The 20,059-nt window shown below is 35.5% G+C and overlaps 1 protein-coding gene across 2 annotated transcripts; it reads right to left on the reverse strand.

Moving 5' to 3' along the window:
- Positions 1-1,084: 1,084 nt before the first annotated feature.
- On the reverse strand, positions 1,085-17,114 carry LOC142986697 (protein zer-1 homolog). Of its 2 annotated transcripts, none has more exons than XM_076135297.1 (8): positions 15,824-17,114; positions 15,124-15,326; positions 11,069-11,240; positions 9,965-10,126; positions 6,312-6,473; positions 5,675-5,833; positions 4,801-5,053; positions 1,085-4,526 (listed from the first exon to the last, which is right to left on the reverse strand). In XM_076135297.1, exons 1-8 carry the CDS (start codon positions 16,835-16,837, stop codon positions 4,345-4,347), a joined length of 2,307 nt encoding a protein of 768 aa, XP_075991412.1. In that variant the 5' UTR covers positions 16,838-17,114; the 3' UTR covers positions 1,085-4,344. The 2 variants fall into 2 exon arrangements, with proteins under 2 accessions (XP_075991412.1, XP_075991413.1); XM_076135298.1 differs by having other exon boundaries at positions 5,684-5,833; positions 15,824-17,113.
- Positions 17,115-20,059: the final 2,945 nt, after the last annotated feature.

The raw sequence follows: 20,059 nt of genomic DNA on the forward strand, positions 1-20,059 counted from the left end.
ATGTAGGTACCTACTTACTTTTCCTCACAGTGTTATCTTTTACCGAAAAAAATAGTGGTTTTTAATCAAATACTGTTACCTACCTCTACTAACTTGAAGAGATTAGAGTGCCACCCATAGTCGTTTCAATAACATTGCAGAATATAGGCCATATTGCTCATTATTATTATAATTAGCGCTAGGTTATAGGTATGAGCAAACATTTCATAATATTGTAATTTTTAATACAAAGTAACGTTCATTTCCATCGTTAATTTTATTTATTTTTGCAAGTCTCGCGGCGGCCTTACGATGTTACTTTGAATCCTCAATTTCTCTTATAGTAAGCAAATAACTTACTATACAAAGACCCCCTGAATATCGCCATCGAGATCTGTTGTATTTTCATATACCCATAGCGTTAGTTGCACGAGCATGCGCTGCTGTTGCCTGGTTCCAATCGATTCGATTATTCAGTCCATTTGATGCTAGGGGGTACAACATTTTTATGGGATTACCAAATTTGCCACTGTGTCATCAGGGGTAAATAACAATGGTTCCGCCATCTGCTATTTTTTGATTTTGCATCTCACACTGCAAATAAAATTATTTTATTTTTATAGGAGTTGAAATAGAAAAATGTAAGTTAGAAATATTTTTCCCAGAAGCTGAATATCTTAATTTATAATTTACCATATAAATAATATATTGAGGCTTAACTACTTGCAAGGTAAGTAAAGGTAATTATTAGAGGGTTAATATTCCTAGAATTAGCCTCACGTATTAAAACATGTTCAGCGCCCCTAGCGTATCTCGTAAGAACTAATTCTTCATAAAAAAAGGTTTATTTTGTTTCGTTTCTCGTACACTGTATATGAAACAAAAGAAACTTGCGTAGATTGTGCGCTATAATATAGAGTACAAAATTACCATGGATTCTAAAAAAATCTCCTGGAGCATGAGTTTCCTTGCGCACCAAAATCATTTTAGCTCAAGATAGCTTACGATAAAAAACATAGTTAATAATATCCCAAAGTTTTGACAGTTTCCTAACAAAGGGGTAAAGTGCTAAGTACTTATATGAAATATTAAGAGATAAGTCCACTGAACAAAGAAACACATTTATTTATTTATTTATTGATAACATATTAATCTCTAAAACGACAATCAGTTAAAGAGGTAAGACTTTCTAGAATTAATACATAATCAACATAAGTGAACATTGTGAATAACAAAAAACTGAAACGTCCAAGTAAATATATGACACAGCATCTAATCAGTGTAACAAATATATATTTAATCAATAATCAGGAACCAGAATTAATCAAATACTACGAGACAATCATAGTGTGTGAAGATCACATATAATATTAGACACCAAACATCTATTGACCAGTTAAGATATAATGTATTACCGACATTTATAATAATGATTATGTAATATACTATCTGTCTAAATACCATCAAAACACCAATGTTTAATAAACATGTAGACTGCTTGGACAAAAATTTTATTCAAAACCTTTCAGTGATGCTCTGTTCAGAGTGCCTTCTTATACACGGGCCGACTAGATTCGCAATACCATCAAATGTAACTCTGCGCATACTGCTCCTGCGTAACGTATATCATCAACATCAACTATCGTCAGTACTCATCAGTTCACAAGTGCGCTCGACTATATCGTTCCAATATTAATTAGTATATCTTAACAATTGTAATCAGATTGAATATAACATGTAACATACGTAATTACTGAATATGGCCTTACAACAACTAAACACATGCTGTTTGATTATACCCCGCTAGCGCATCGTGCGGAGCGGATAAGTTCACAGTTCACTCAGTACAAAACAGAATCTCACGTTGCGGGCTTGTCGTTTCTTGTAAGTAGCTCCGAGATCCGTTTTGCAAGCCTGTCATGTGTTCCTATACACTTTTCTGTCATTCAATGGTTACAGACATCTATGAAATTATTTAATGTAACTATTGTATAAAGTGATTAATTCTATTACAAATACTGATGTAACTAGACATTATCTTAAACAATTAGCAGTAAAGATAATTAATACGATCGGTGCGACCAGAGCAGGTGCTGATATTTTACTAAACAACCAACGATGTGCACATTATCTAAACAATCATTACAATTACTAAACTTCGTAAATTTTATCGAATTAATTCCGTACTATTATATTTGGGCTAAATAGACACCGAAAACGATCACTTTATAAATATATAATTATAGAATTAAAATCTTGTAACAAAACACCTCCCAACTTATTCGTTTGTAATTTTTTGCCAAATGGACGTGACTTTCGCGTAATCTAATCATCTTGTGGCTTTTCACACAGCAATCAATGAATGTACAGTTCACTGTCTAAGAAGCTGCGCATGTAAGCTGCAGTTTAAGAAATCAAGTAGGTTACTCGTAAGAAGGGTCTCAAGTAGAGGCGCTCTTGAGTCATGTCGTGTATTGGCACACAGGGCAGTGGATATAATTACAATTTAGTAGGTTTATAATGCGTATATCCACACAACTAAGATGATTTGACTAGTAATAAAATGGATAAACAATTAATAGTCAAGTATCAAAATATTTGCTAACATTCTGGCAACGGAAACGGGACGGACCTATCTTCATCATGATTTATTTAATTCCAAGTTCTAATAAAGTCGTTATTAAACCCAGAAATATGAACGATACTGAAAAAGCCTCAGAAAAAGTATAACAAATAATATTATCCTGTGTTAATTAAATAATTGCCGTACATTATGTAAGTATATTAGTAAGGCTAATGAACAGAACTATAGTAAAATATTAACAAGTAGTGGTTTAGTCCACACAAACGGCGTTAATGATAAAAATTTGTTTGCACAACGTAACTAGTAAGCCCTTGCGCGTTTCAAATATTTTACAATATCAATTTCCTTCGTCTCAGACGGCGGAATACGCAAATCTTGAGATAGGATGTTCAGCGTCAGGCATTCGCATCAGATTATGTTTATTTTCTTAACTGTAATAGGCAAATGTCGACACGTTACGACGCGTGTGCCCAGCACATCGCAGACCGCGGGCACACGTCCTAGTCGTAAAGTGTTCGATACTGAATTATATTCCACCGATGCGTACACCTGATACTAAAACCTATCTATAATTTATACATTGTATTTTTTATCAACTCAGAAATAAACAGATTTGAATCTTATAGCATCTGTTCATTGTAAGGTGCACAGTAGAAGCTAGTCTAATAAAACATTTATATTTGTCAAACAAGCTTTCTATGTGATAGAAGGATTGCCACATCGATCATTTTGTTACATGTTCTTAAATGTTCATTTTGTACTAAACATCGCCAGTAGCCACGAATAAAATTTAATTTATACAAACTTCGTGTGCAACAAATAACATCCCTAGTTTAGTGAAGACATAACATTACGTAGATATATAATGCAATTCCAATACAAAATGTATACAAATGATACAGGATACGGAACGGGCGACAATTATAACAAGTTCTTCAAACTAATTTCTTAAGACAAGTCCTCAAATCAAAGGCAATAAATCAACTTTCTGATTCTTTCATCAAATAATCACTTCCCAGAAACAATAGGCTGACAAAAATAAATTATATAATAGCTGATTAAAGTATAATTCAATATGATTCCGTCAAATCCAAATTATATTACAATCAATACAGATCATACTTCTATAAAGCTCAAAACAACCAATTAAATAATAATCATATAATTATTTATATATTGTATACTCTTATTTATATTAATTAATAATAGTAATTATACTAGCGTTGAGTTTTCGTGTAAAGTGTAAGTTTATGTCATATAATAGTTATGAAATAGTTATAGATGTAGAGTAGAGTGGTGTCGGGTTACACGCACGTGTCGTATGTCGTGTCACGTGTCGCGTGTGGCCCGCAGCGTGGCCGGAGCGAGCCCGGAGCGTGGCCGGGGCGTGCCCGGAGCTTGGTGGACGAGACGACGTTAAGCTCGATACACGTCAGTATTGATAAACAGCTACAAGTATTCATGAAATACGGATAAAACATCACTTATAATTACTGGCAAACGCCACCCATATAATTTACTTATTGTACTAACACAGTGATTCCTATATCTTAGGTTATGATAAAACTTCAAAAGTTTTTCGTTTGTGTGTAACACAAGTCCATGCGTGATAGCGTAACATAGTCTGGAACTGATTATAATCAATTCATGAATTGAAAGTAGTATACGGACCAGAGTGTCGTCGACCCAGTGCAGAGCACCGCGAGCGCGAGATACAACATGATCCTGCACAAACGCTATTCACGCAATTGAGGATCTATGTCCTCAAAGAACTCCGTTAGTTAATTGTCCGGAGTCTCTGCCAACGGCGGTGTGCCGGTGTCACGGGCGGCGTATTTGGCGCAATTGTTAATCACAATGCTGGCCAATTTCTTGATCAGGTCATAGGGCGTGGGGCGAGCGAGCAGTTCGTTAAGCAGTCTCAGACCGCCCTCGGACTCCACCAGGTTGCAGTACTTGTCCGCTGTAATTTAAACAAATATGTTATCAACGCAAATTTTACTTCATAAAAATATACATGTATAATTTTTTTTTCCAAGTCCAAACAGTTGTTTGCAACCACACATCACCAAGACTCGGGCTATAGGCGTTATCCAATTTTAAAATACTGTCAATAAATCTTCGAGTTAGATTACGTCTCCGATATTCGGCTTTTGCCAAATACACCCAAATTCCCTATTATACGAGACTATTGCGTTTACTGCAAATATGAAGTCTAGTATGAAATAAATACTAACGGTAGACAGTGGTGAGGTTAGCGAGCGCCCACACGGCCCAGTGCTGGCACTGCGGGGTGTGGTGAGCGTGGAGGAGGCTCAGTATCGGCTCGAAGGAGCGGTAGTTTATATTGCGCTCGGCGTGTAGGTCCCAGCGCTCGACGGCCGCGGCCACGCGCTGCAGGACCATCTCGCGCGCTGGCTCGTCCACCGTCCAAGCCTCGGGGCCGTCCGAAGCCATGTGCGCCAACACGCCGGCAGCGTTGTAGCTCACCTGCAGTCAAATAAGTTAACCATATTTGAGAGTAATTTTATTCACTTTTTTCGCTGTACCACCAATATTCTTTTGTAATTTAATTAAAGATTTAACTGTGCATAGCTTTATCAAAATATTTAAATAATTATACTGATACAGGAAGCGTATTACGGCTTCAAAATTGTATTTTATTGCTTGTTATTTTTCTATTAATGTGATAGAAGTAGCATCGAATTCTATCAAATATTTTAAGCCAAATAATTTTGGTAGCTCCCTGACGTAAGTTAAGTAAATGTCACTATTTATAAAAAAATAAGCAACTACTTATTCTCGGGGGATTTTCAATTGGTGGTAATATTTAGAACTAGACACTACACAGCATCTATTAAGCATCTAAACATCATAATTATGAAATAAAATAAGTCTAACAGTTTTAATCGCAGAAGAACATGTGCAAAGCTTGAAAATATATTTTTATTAAAGGGAAGATTATAATTGATTAAAACAAAACGGGTAACGTAAATCTGGGTCTGGCGGTTTGGTTATATACCAGAATGAAAAAGTATACAGGTCAAATGATATGAAATAAAAAAATACACTGCATTATGGCGACGACTAATTAAATCCGTCGAACCATACCATAGTTACCTCAATACCGTCGCTGCATGAGTCTAGCAACTCATAGAACACGGAGAGGAACAGCTTGTTCATAAGCTGCGGCCGCAGCTCGGCCACCTCCGCGACGTTGCCCAACAGGCCCATCATGTTGCGCAACAATTCCTCCTTGTCGGGGAATATCTGGAATTGGAAATAATGACTGATATTATTTAACTGAAACATGGATAAGCAACAATCAGATAAATATCAAGACACTGACTATGCAATTTCTAATCTTGCATTTTATATGAATGAGATAAGCGGGTACTTAATAAAAATAACCACGAAATAGCCAAATAGGGTGACACGGCATTAGCCGTAGAAAACATAACTGACTACGATTACTTTGTTATCATTCTATATATATTTCCATAATCTATCTTCCTTTATGCCGCGCAGACATGAAAGACGTAAATCAGCCCCTTACCATTTTTTTTTTACTTCCCATATTTTTATATTTTTACAGGTTCCATTAGGTACAGTAGAGTATGGTAAAAAATTCTAACCCAACCTATCCATGTCCTAGCCAAGGAGGAAACTTATGTCTCCTAATGGATAGGCAATAAGTTAAATATAAGGTAAGTGTTTTTCCAATAATAAATAAATTTGTAAGAATTACCTTTAAGCAAGCAAGGAAATATTCCATTCCGCGATTTTCTAAGAATCTCTGGCAATTTTGAGGGGTTTCGTCGGTGACGTTCCACATAGTGGACCATGCCACCTCCAGCACATCATCACAAACGCGTCGTTCCAGACGATCGGAGATAAGATTTAACATTTTCTGTAACAAAATAAAACAACACATGTAACTACTGCACAATAGCAAAATATTCAGTGAATATACTAAGTGCAGTAGGTGCTATCCTCCTATCCAGTTTGTGGTTTTATTCTATTCATTGTAGAACTATTATTACATACTTAAACAATAGTGCAGTGAATAATGTAAATGACGAATATAGTAAAGTAACGCCAGCTGAATTTATTTTTTGCTTTTTTTCAAAGGCAAGCTTTTGCATATAGAGGTAGAAAATTAAAAACTAATGAAAATATTATCAATTTCTCAGAAGCCAGCACGCACAGCAGGGATAATAACTTTTATATTAGTACAGCCTTAAAATTAAAATAACTAATAAAAGGCCTAATTTAATGAAAATAATTTGCTTTACTGGCACTTCAAAAAGCTTTTTTGTAGAAGGTTTTTTCCATGATTTTTAATTAATAACCATCTCTGTCCGTTTCATTTTTCTACAATCCTAAACACTTTTAAAACAAAGGCATTCCTAACATCTATCCAAATAAATGCAACATTAAGATTGTATCTAAGGACTTGATATTGCACCGTATATTTTCAAAATAACAGTAGACATGCTTGTTAAGTGCGGCCAAGCAGGAAGTCGGAACATAGTTGTTACAGAAAATAACGCAAATTAATCTAGGTACGTGACCATAAATGCATTGATAACAGTTAGATCGGTTGTTGTTTAACAGACCAATAACTATAAGTATATATGCGTTAACTCGTTCCCGCAAAATGTAGAATTTAATGTATTGTACTAATTTAAAAGACGAGTTATGTCAGGCATCACAGATATATAATCCACTGGTATCATTTAAAAATAGGTACCTATTTCTAACCGACATTTACAAAAATGGCTTCGACTTTAAATCATTGCGTTTCTTAGAGTCCCTTAAAATTTACCAGTACCTACCCAAGAAATATTACGTTCATCCATAATTTCCTTTTTTATTTTAAGAAGCATTAAATTGACCAATCAATCTCACACGAAACATTTGGTTAAGAAGTAAACAACAATATTGAGATGCCTGACCGTAAACTATAAAACATCAAAATGCGCTTACTAATTGATAGGAAACAAAAGTTAAAACGAACTAGAACTATATAATACACTATTAAAGTTGCGAAGGTTATAATGAAATGCATTTTGATTTGCAATAGGATGATGTAGCTGGAAGTAATGTCAACTAGTCCCGCTTCCGTCGGCTCCCTCGCTAGTTAGTTAACTACTAACAAGTAACAAGTACTAACAAACCACCGTCACTCAGTTCTGCTATTTCTATTTCCTACTTGTTATTCTCTAAACTATAGATTGTCATGAAATAGAGATGTATAATCTAACTTCGGTCCGTTGCACATACATAATATTGTATTCCTGATATTCCAATGGTCAGGTTGAAACTAGTTAACTGTGTGGGACTTTGCATTGGCTAAGTTTGTTCACACATAACCTTGCTAAAACTATTTATATAAATTCTGATAAAAAAATAAACGGGCGATTATTGTATCAAAACATCACAATCATAGTTAAGACTAAATGACTCCTATGCCATCTTCGAACTGACTGTTGCTTCTATCTTTATTTTGATTGCTAAACTTAAAACGCCTCAATATTTCAAACAAAACTATCACTCACTAGCTAACAATGAAAAAATAAAGGGCCCATCCGAATACACGAGAATACGGATAAAACTGTACAATGTATTTTTTAAACGTCTACTTCTCGACTTCGTTGTTAACAATACAAGTCTAAACAAAGACTATCATTAAACATTTATTTCAGCAGTCGCAACTTGTCGCTGCAGCTTTTAATGGGTAAAACTTGAAATGCATATTTAAAGAGCTTTTAGTTGGATGCTTGTGTAAACAAACGAGGCACAAAGCCGGAAATAAATCTTGCAGTAGTCTAGCCTTCAGACTAACTTAGTTGGTAATCAATAGGGACAGTTCTGATTCTGAATATAGAGAAGCAGGTAGCATCAGAAATAGACAATCGCGAAGATAGAACTTTAAAGCGAGGCGGCACAGCTTAGTGTTATTATGTCTTGCCAGCATTTGGTCGTTCTAAATCTATATCAGTATTTTCGTATTTTATCCCCTTTGACATTTGGTCTGGTATATTTGGGATTTTGTATGATTCTTATTCTCTTTAATCTTGCTGAAATCGCACAGCAGTAAATTAATGTATAGTTTCTTTTGTCGGTTTATTGAAATGAATAATCATATCTACTTCAAGGATTCGATGCAATTTATCTTCTTTAAAAACATTAGGAGTATTAAAAGTATGTATAGTGCATGAGTTTGTCTGAAAAAGTTTGCACAATTTTTGTTAGGATCATTGACTTAACTCATAAAATGTACGCCCAGCGCAATAGTCGCGACAAATACATAACTATCAATATTCATGAGCTTGCAATAGCAGACGTTACATTTTTAATTACAATACTCGTTTCGCACAGCAAAATTTGTTAATAAACTTCACATCATTTAAATAATAAATAATGGATTCATATATCATTTCTGTATTGTTATTATGATTCATATAGTTGTTTTCGATGGGAAATTTCGCCAGCTAAGTCAATTTAAAGTAACAAATAACTAAAAAATTAGTAACTAAGTGTATTTTTATCTCTGGATAAGTATCGGTTAACATAAACTGCAACTGTTTCTAATTATATTATTCATTAATTTCATATATTTGTGTTTACTTAGTTATCGGAAAGTACACATAATACTTTTTTGGTGTCTGCCTGCCCCTATGGGAAAAAGGCGTGACAATATGTATCGGAAAATCGATGAGTTAGTACTGAAACTGACATCTATCCTTCGTATAACCATATAGGTAGGAGATACATCGTAATTTTTCAGTTGGGAAAGTGTGTCACAGCGGGTACCAGTTGAATGCAATCTTGCAATTGTCAGTAAGTAGTATCAGGGTCCCAACGCTTTACCACTCAACTGTTTCAGTCGCACGATCAGTGCAATTGGCTTTTAACACATATACATGTACTAGTATACTCGTACTACTGAGCTCTTTCATTCTACTGAACTGTTCTTAACCAACTTCAAACAAAGAAGGAGGTTCTCAATTGACCCATTTTTATATATTCGTGAAAGATCGTGGCAGCATCGCAAAGCAGTCTTTAATTAAATGCATATATGGCACTACGCTCAGCCGTGAACATTAATTGTCTGCCTCTTATATATAAGTAAACAATATGATGATTTTAAATCGATATGACCGATTGTCATTCAAAATTAATAAGATATATCTCTTACAGTGACAGTGTTTCCGATATTATGCGATAACTTCTTACATTAGACGGTGATTATTTAAATCAAGGAGATGATACTTTTTGGTACATATTTCGATTAGTAAAAAGTCTTCGTCAAGGTATAGGTCATACAGACATAGGTCTAGTAATAGCTTAAATTAAGGTAAATTATTAATAAAAATATCAATGTATAATACTTACGCCGATTGCACCGTGATTGCCTAAAAATCGCTTTTGTTTACCATCTACTTGACAGGCCAGCGAGTTTAATAAGTAGATTGCGATACGCTGCACGAACCCCTCTTGATTCACGTCGGCCACCCCGTTTAAAAGTATCTGAACGACACGCTCGTATTCAAATAACTGAAAAACAAACAGAAAATATATTATAGCAATACTATAATAAGGTAATTCCCACAATTAATGCCAGCTTCCCCTATGAATTAAACATACAAAACAGGAACATGATAATTCAAAATTCGTAGTGACTCACTGAAAATCACACAACCCATGAAATACTGTGCAATACTGATAGCATAGTAGCTCTATTTTTTCATAGGTCATACAATTATATTCATTTTTATACTTCCATATGAATGAGAATCCAATCGAAACAATGACTATGTCAAAGATATCCGCGATAATGATTATAAACAAAAATATCTGGACTAAACTAAATATAGGCAAACGGCAAAAGATAGCCGTATTTAGGTATTTCCGTTGAGAAACTCGATTGTAAAGAATCGTTCATAATATTATTTGTAGCAATAATATTATAATGAAAATTTCAGGAGTACGCGGCTGCGACTTCATTTATTACAAGCAAAAATAATGAAAGTATCTACTGTATAAATGTATACTGTAAAAGTGTTATAGTCAATTAATTACTAAACCTACATTACATTATTGGATCAGGGCGTTACTACGTATATAGTCTCTCAGGGTATCACTAGATTATCTAGGCCATGTGCTTAACACGTCGCGAGCTAACTCCTTCAAATAAAGGACGAGGTCAGAGGTTCTCGGAACAGCATTCCCATGGGTGGTGACTACACACAACACGATTCCTCGTACGTAATGTTAAACCGAGTGGCTTTATATTACACTACGCAGACATTTTGATATGCCCATTATAGAATTAACTGCGTAAGCATTCAGTTGTCTGGTTTCAATGACCTATGTTTACAACATTTTTAATGCCAATTAATTTGTAATAATTGCTTGTTAGGAACTGAAATATAGGAAACCAATCCTTTTTTATTAATAAGTGTGTGGTTTCGAAATCAGGGTAATATGGATACTTACTACATCCGTTGGTATTTTGAACTGGCATAAAGTGAGGCACCCATTTCTCATCATGGTGTCATCGCCGAGATGGGCCTCCATGCCGTCAAGCAGCGCGGTGATGATGCGCCGCTTCAGCTTTATGCCAATACGATCCTTCTCCTTTCCCTTCACTATGTAGAACAACGTTGCGCTAAAAGTAAACAAAAGTTAGAATTGCTGCCTTCCAGAAAAATATAGCCACCAAAAGTTGTTGAATATCACCTCCAGCTTTTGTTTGAGTCAAAGAAGAACACGGTTAAAATAACAATAATTATGAAGCCTACTAAAAGACAACAACAATAACCGTTTGAACATTTTGACAGCAACAATTAACCATACACAGCTATATTTAGCCGTTCCTTGTAGGGTGTGTCGCTTATTTGGAGCACGTGACCAACAAACCCATTTTACTAAAACAACAGATTTTGGGAGACTATTGTACTACTGGTATCAAAAGCCAATTTATTTATGGAACCGATTCATGTGACCCGGTGAAACCTTTATAGTTAGTCAAAAGGCGGGCCATACCAATACGTAAGTCTTCAAATCATAAAAGATTAAAATCCAGATATAGCTGGATTCTAGCCATCTGGCATCCCTTCACACAAGTGTCAAAGTAGCTAATAATATAAATGTACACTACTATCACTTGCGTAGGCGTTGTTTACAGTTTCTGTACCAACAGGCACAGATAAAAAGTAAATACAACATGCAGATTAGGTAACCTATGGTACACGTCATTGTATAACCTACTGTATACATAGTCATGAGACTTACTTAAATCCTTTAAGTCGCATAATAAGACTTGCTTTGACTTTCAAAGACTAGTCTCTTGAGAACAAACTAGAGGTTTAAGTTTTTAATGAGACCTCGTTGCAACGTCAACAACTTTAGATTAAAATACTAACTTCAATCATTTCCTTAATTAACTCGCGGTCTCATAATTTTGTTGCATTTTAAATCTTTCTATAGAACTTCTCTGATTGTACGACAGTCATAAAATATTCAACGTCGTCTTGTTGCAGTAACGATTTGATAACAAGCGCACTGGCGCGTGAGAAGAAAAATAAAGTTTCCAAGTGACTGCTAACTTCTTTGCCGGCTTGCCGAAGGCGCCTACGAAACTTAGTTGCTACCAAGCTTGTTCAGCCTCAAGTTTAAAAGTTGGGATAAAGAAACATTACAGCGCAACATTACTTTTCTTGTGAATGCACTTATCGCAAATTCTCAGTTTGTCAACGAAGCAAGAAACTTTATTTATCGTCTACGCTATCGTTACCGGTTAGTCGAAGCAAAAGCTATAAGGCACTAGGTAATTTGTTTTCCGTCGATCCGTTGAGTATAATAGTTGAGAAAACTGAATGCTCTAATTAGTTTATTAGGTAGGTATAAGTAGGTAGGTATATCATGATGGTAAGATATAGGTAATATAAAGGGATCTAAAAATATCTCCGTAAGATAGCACGCGCTAAAATTGGTATTCGAAACGTGAGATTTCATGCCCAGTTCTGTGTGAAAGTGCTACGATATCATATTGGTATCGTGTACATGTCTGCCCACTGTTGTAGGTACGTAGCGTTATAGCATCGAGTCATTGCACGAGCCGTGATGTATTTTGTGGTTTTGTTGTGTCCACCGCTATAGGCTACATGTGTTGATTGCGCCGAACGATCGATCTGCGCAGTGTTACGGCCCTGACACGTAAATTACTTGGAATTGGAAAATCTAGGAACTGCAATTTCGACAGCGTTATGTTTCACTCGACAAATTGACAAGCCTATCTCCCGAGAACAACTAAGGGACATGCTGATTTGCTTTTAATACGTACAACGTCAAAACGAAATTAACAATTCTACAAAATTATTTTTTTAAATCAAACCGAATGAAATCCCTCTACGAGAAAAGTTGCCGATAGACATGCGAGACGCAGGCGACGATCTCTTAACTTCATAAAGCTCGCGTACTTAGCATGTCAAGAGCGCTTGAGTCGCCAACCTACGTTTTTCTTTAAACTGCCAATAAAATAAGCTGTTGTGGTACTCTGCACAAACGTACGAAAAATAAATTAAATTACGGCTCTAATGAGTATCATTAGCATAATTATATCATACAAATTACATATAGGTAAGAACACTCGCCGCAATATTATAGTGGTCTGAACCACCCACTGCATAGGTAGGTACATAAATTACGCCACGCGTGTTGTGAAAATTTTAATTAACTGTGGATAGGTCAAAGTTCCACCCTAAAACTTCAACCAACACCGCCAATACTCATATGACACGTTCATAAGTGAAACCGGTCGTAAACGATGCTTCATAAACTTTGAAGAATTGTATCCCATAAGTATTGCCTACGTATTTCGCGACGCGCTTTTAGGTGCCCATCGGACCGCTACGGAAATTACACTTGGCTAAACGAACCATGCAGACGGAGCAAAGTGCTGACAGAACGAGTTAATAGTATTAGATGAATCTGGTTGCTGATTTTTTTATCGCAATGTTATATTTTCTATTAGAGCTATTTCCACGATTTCCTGATAAGTGCCAGTTAGCCTTGTAGGTTGATATAAGAACATGAATCTTTTCATAAAATTTTAACGACAGAACAAAAATCTGCTCATCGTTCCCCATTAGACTCCCGCCAACAATGTTAAGCTTAAAAATATAAAATTCGTAGACCTACAGATTTAACTGCTGAGATTCGTAATTTTGTTCGCCCCTATCAGTTTAATTTAGAACAAACATGTCAATTCCACTTCAGCTAAGCAGCTTTAGTGCCCACATGTGTTCTTGAAAGTACTTCGGTGCCATTAATTCTGTACGTCAACTTAAACTCTAATACGCTTTACTCCATCGCTCTTCGGATAAAGCTTAAAAGTTAGTCTATAGTTTACAGCTTGCTGAAGGACTAGTTTCAGTTAAGCAACGGATTAAACAGCAAGTTTTACCAATATCAGGTTGAAAACCGACAAAAGCAGCCGAAAACTCAAGCATGTATAGAACCACTTTTTTTTAATAAGCCTGTTTCTGTGTCCCACTGCTGAGCAATGGCCTCGCCCCTGAGTTTCTAGTCCCCAGTTTGAATAGACCACGTATATCCATAAACCACGAAAAATATTATTTATTATTATTGAATTTGATTACACTTTAGATGCCCAGCCAACCGCCGCGGAAATAGTATTTAAGTACAAGTACAACGAGATAATGGCGTTTTGCAATGAATCTCGTTACTGGTTTATTGCATCACAAGATTAACTGAGTAGAATAGTGAAAGATCATCTAAGAAACGACAGTAGTTTAAATAAAAGTATACAACAGTTAGGATGGTCTTTTAAAACGCAGTTGTTGTCTGGTCTTGTTACCCTAGTTGTATAAAACATTTTATTATCAAGCACACCACTCTAGTTGTGAAGCTATATCCATATACTATGACATATACTTGAATAATGTGAAACCCATGAAATACTTTAAGCTATAACTACTGATTCAAAAACAAGTTATAAATACTTATCATTTCAACATCATAATAAATTTAGACATTTCTTATAAGATTTTGAGAATTAAAAGGAAACATAATTTGCATAATTAAATGCTCTGACAATTTTGACATTTAGCTGAGAGAGCTTAAAACTTCTTAGCTACATCCCAGCAAGATATTAATAATATGCATTATCAAACACTCAAATAATATTGTGACAAGACTTATGTGTATTAATGTTATTGGTCTGCTATCATTGTTGTCAGAATATAAAACTTAAAATATTTTAGTAACGCTTATTTTGACCAAAATGTCTGAGATCCAGAAAACAAACACATTTACTGCCCTAGTTAATTTGTTTGATGCCTACTCTTTCAATTAGATATGAAATACCAGATTAAACTGTATCAATACAATGAGCAAGTTATTTCCTAACAAACAAAGCATGCCTAGAAAAACAATGAAACAATTACCTTATATCACTAATCAAGAATTCTAACAATCACAAATAACTGGAGGTGATATAATCACAATATAAAGTATAAGTTGGTTACCTTCCAGATATCTGAATATGTTTCTCAGATACATGCTGATCCATTGCATCAAGCACAACGCACAGGGCCCTGCCCACATATGCATTGTTCTCATAGCGGAATAAATAATATAGGTCATTGAGGACCCTAGTCAACATGGCCGGTCTCTCCATGTAGGCTGCTGCAGCTGTCAGGATTTGCTCTTCATTGGCATCACCCGATATCTAAAAAAAGGCCGTCCTTTAATGAAGATAACCCATAGTAACAACCTCTGGATCGTAAAGTGAAACTTTCAATAATATTTAGACTCCAACTTAATTGAGGCTAGCCTGTCAGTGACCTTTACAAAGAGTGATAAAAAGAACTCTCAAATCTCTTTCTCGTAGCAATATAAAATGTATGACAAAACATTGTTTACACAGCTTTACCTACCTACTGTTTAACATCAACTCGACAAACAAAACAATAATGTTTACTAGTTATTTTACATATTAGTATACTGAGTCTCTTAGTTAAAATATTCTTGATAGTTATGGTAACTTATACACAAGTCTAGAAATTCAACCAAAACAGCAAGACAAGGTGATCAATGTAGGAATTGCATTTAACTTTAGTTACCATAACTAAATTAAATATTGTGTAATATTTAGATAAACAGAGAACAACTGATGCCACCATTTGGCAAAAATGCAAAAAGGACATGTCAATAAATCATACTCACAATTTTAGCAGGTATATCATGTCTCTTGCAAGCGCCATGATGGGTGCCATATAGCCCGAGGAATTCAAGCGGCCTGTTGACACGGCTCACCAACCCCGGAATATCACAGAGTGCTTGTGTTTCTGGTCTTCCTGATGCTCCTTTGGAAACAATAGAAACTGGAGCAGCACCAGTTCCAGCCAAATTAGTGCCAGATATATCCAAAGATTCCAAAACTGGCAAGCTTAGGACCAGTTTAGAGAGCACTTCATTTGGATTGAAGTACTTGCCCTGCCTCTCATTTGACTGTGAGATATCTAGGTGCCGGAGAGTATGCAGGCTTGCAATCCAATCTGTTATATCTTTAGACCAGGGAACACTGTGCAGAATCAAAGCTTTAAGATTGTTCAGCTCGTTAAGTGCCCATATTGAGCCTGCTGATGTGCACTCGGAGAGATCCAAGTGTGTCAAGTGCTTCAAGGGCTTCAACAGTAGTAATGGAAATATAGCAAGGCCTCTCCGATGAATCGTAAGACGCCGTAGATTTGGCGCATGTATAATGTATCCTCGTTGCCTGTACAGATTCTCATCTTGTGATAGAACGTATGTTATGGGGCCAAACTTCAGCGAGATGAGGTTTTGGCTATTGTTGTTAATAGTCTCCAACGAAGACTGCGACAAGTACTCGCACTGTACTAGCTCCACCTCATAGGGTTTGTGTTCCATCAAACAACGCAATCCTTCATCAGTGATGCGGGAGTTGCGGAGTCTAACGGTATCCAATCGAGTACGGTATTTGTCACGAAATAGATTCGCAATATGATCGTTGACACGACATTTCTTTTGGAAGGCGCGAAGAAATTTCTCGCATATTTCAGCAGGTAGAATGATATCCTCCTTGAGTCTTCGCCAACGACTCACTGGGTCCAATGTAGTAATTGTATTAAGATTGGTCACGATGTAATCCATACACAAGTTGAATAGTGTTTCTGGAGAGCTATCGTGCAGTGAAAATACTTCACGATTGCTCGACATGATGATCAACAATTACTTACTGATTCGGTTCGTTCAAGATGTTGGGTTGGTAATAAAAGGATTCGAAGGCTCGAATTCGAAATGCTAACATTTCGAAATTTTTCACAAACACACACTTCAGGTTTTAAAACTGATTAAAGAGTTCATTTTGAAAACAAAATGTTTATATTTCACAACTCGCTGCTCGGCACTGGTCTAAATGATTGAATGAACAATATTTCGCAGTTTTCGCACAACGCAACAAGAAGTCAATTGTCTATTTTTTTTTAAATTGTTTCACAAAATATGTATAGATTATATTAAGCCGTTATTGAACCAGTGTGCCCAGTCACTAAAATTGTCTATGATTACGTTGATACTATCGTATAGCTCAACGATCATGGAATAAGAGTGAAATGCGCGCGCTTTTTAAAAAGTTTACTTATTTTTATTCATATTTCTTATTCTGTTTTGAGCCTGGTTGTTAATTTATCGTATGTATTTTGAAAAACCAATATTTTATTAGTAATTTGATAGCTCTAGTAGCTCTGCATAACTAGTTTAGAATCAAATAACCGTGTAAGTTGATAAATAATACTTATTTATTACAGCGCTCGTTGTGCATATAGGGATTATAACTTTATTTACGCCTACTTGTTATTGCAGTATTTTATAGGCTTGCTGTAAATAAGTTTTAAAAGCCTGCCATTTCAAACACGGAATAATTTATAAGCACTTGTGCCAACACAATTTAAAAAATCTAAAAAGCAAAAACAACCAACGCCAGTGTTGGACCAAGATCCCAGAGCTGCCAGACCTACGTCATTTTAGCAAAGCTGAAACTTTGAGGATTGTTAGTATAAAGGGTCTGTTAAGAGGTATGCACATCCACTACCTTGAAAGCGGGGCCGTTTCTGAGGTAGCGCGGAGTGAAGGTGCGTAAAAAACGACCCAACCTACGTTATAGTAGCAAAGTTGGTTTTCAGATATGTTATTAATGATATTATGTAGAATTAAAATTGACTATTGCCAGACCGTTTCCCGGGGCCATTACTTCTGCCAGACGCCTTAAATGTTATAAAAAAATGAGGTCAACTACGTCATAGTAGCAAGCCTGAATTTTATATATGTTATTAAAGGTACAATTTTAAGACCCCCTGTATGCGGACAGACCATTCCGCAGGGCCCTTCGTCCCCTAGACGCCATTAAACTTTCCCTATGAGTGCGAGAGTAAGAGCATTATTCATACGCATAAATGAAAAACAAATGAATTAAAAAAATAAAAATTTAAAAATTATTGAATACTAACTGACCCGCGCATCTTTGCTTGCGTCACTTAAGAGAAATAGGTCAAAATGTTACATAAACGGTCATGTAACATTTTTCACTGGTACTCTGCTCCTATTGGTCGTAGCGTGATGATATATAGCTTATAGCTTTTCTCAATAAATAGGCTATCCAACAGTAAAATATTTTTTTATTCGCACCAGTAGTTCCTGAGATTAGCGCGTTCACACAAACAAACAAACTTCTCAGCTTTATAAAATTAGTATAGATTAAAAGTACTTGGAATGTTTAGGAAGATAAGTAACATTATTTTGGGAATTATTTTAAAAATAGATATGGTTTACACTATTCACAAAAATTATTTAAAAAAATTGTAGTCATTCATCATCATCATCATTATCTGAGCTCTTACTTCCCTCATCAAATTGAATATTTATATCATCTCCACCATCGTCTTCATTGTTACTTGAATTCTCTGTAAAAAAAATGTAGGTAATGATGTTGAAAACAGTTACAAGTGTGTATATTGAAATAATTTATAGTTAAAATAAAATACCTAATTCGTTTTCAAGTGATTCGCTTACGAAACTTGGCAATTGGTCACCATAAATAAACCAAACCACTTAAAATGATAATGGTTATCCTTTAGAACCCACCCTTTATTTGCTAGGCTTAAAATGCTAGGACGCTTTATATGAGCACTACTCCAGACACCCGCAATATAATTTGCTCGTCGAAATTGTTGAAGCAATTCAGATTTACAAGGAGGTAAATTACTTGCGTCGAATTTTTTAACATTTCGCCGGTGGAATTTCTCATTCACATCGCCGACTGTATACGTGTTAATGAAAAGTTGTAGCCGTGCAGCATCTACATCAATTCAGCTCAGACTATTTAAAATTTTAAAGAAATCGCCAGAATATCAAGAAGCTTTTGTTCAATTCGGAGAAGTTGAATTATCTATTGATAAAGCGAAGGAACAAAATATATTTGATGTAATTCAAAAATTTATCTGCGAGTTATATAATGTTCCCGGATTAATTGATGTAGATGCTGCACGGCTACAACTTTTCATTAAAAAATACAAACAATACTACAATTTTGTTTTCATAATTTTTGTGAATAGTGTAAACCATATCTATTATTAAAATAATTCCCAAAATAATGTTACTTATCTTCCTAAACATTCCAAGTACTTTTAATCTATACTAATTTTATAAAGCTGAGAAGTTTGTTTGTTTGTGTGAACGCGCTAATCTCAGGAACTACTGGTGCGAATAAAAAAATATTTTACTGTTGGATAGCCTATTTATTGAGAAAAGCTATAAGCTATATATCATCACGCTACGACCAATAGGAGCAGAGTACCAGTGAAAAATGTTACATAACCCGTTTGTGTAACATTTTGACCTATCTCTCTTAAGTGTCGCAAGCAAAGATGCGCGGGTCAGCTAGTATTCAATAATTTTTCAATTTTTATTTTTTTAATTCAATTGTTTTTCATTTATGCGTATGAATAATGCTCTTACTCTCGCACTCATAAGGAAAGTTTAATGGCGTCTAGGGGACAAAGGGCCCTGCGGAATGGTCTGTCCGCATACAGGGGGTCTTAAAATTGTACCTTTAATAACATATATAAAATTTAGGCTTGCTACTATGACGTAGTTGACCTCATTTTTTTATAACATTTAAGGCGTCTGGCAGAAGTAATGGCCCCGGGAAACGGTCTGGCAATAGTCAATTTTAATTCTACATAATATCATTAATAACATATCTGAAAACCAACTTTGCTACTATAACGTAGGTTGGGTCGTTTTTTACGCACCTTCACTCCGCGCTACCTCAGAAACGGCCCCGCTTTCAAGGTAGTGGATGTGCATACCTCTTAACAGACCCTTTATACTAACAATCCTCAAAGTTTCAGCTTTGCTAAAATGACGTAGGTCTGGCAGCTC

Source organism: Anticarsia gemmatalis, chromosome Z, assembly GCF_050436995.1.
Source record: "Anticarsia gemmatalis isolate Benzon Research Colony breed Stoneville strain chromosome Z, ilAntGemm2 primary, whole genome shotgun sequence".
Lineage (NCBI taxonomy): Eukaryota > Metazoa > Arthropoda > Insecta > Lepidoptera > Erebidae > Anticarsia > Anticarsia gemmatalis.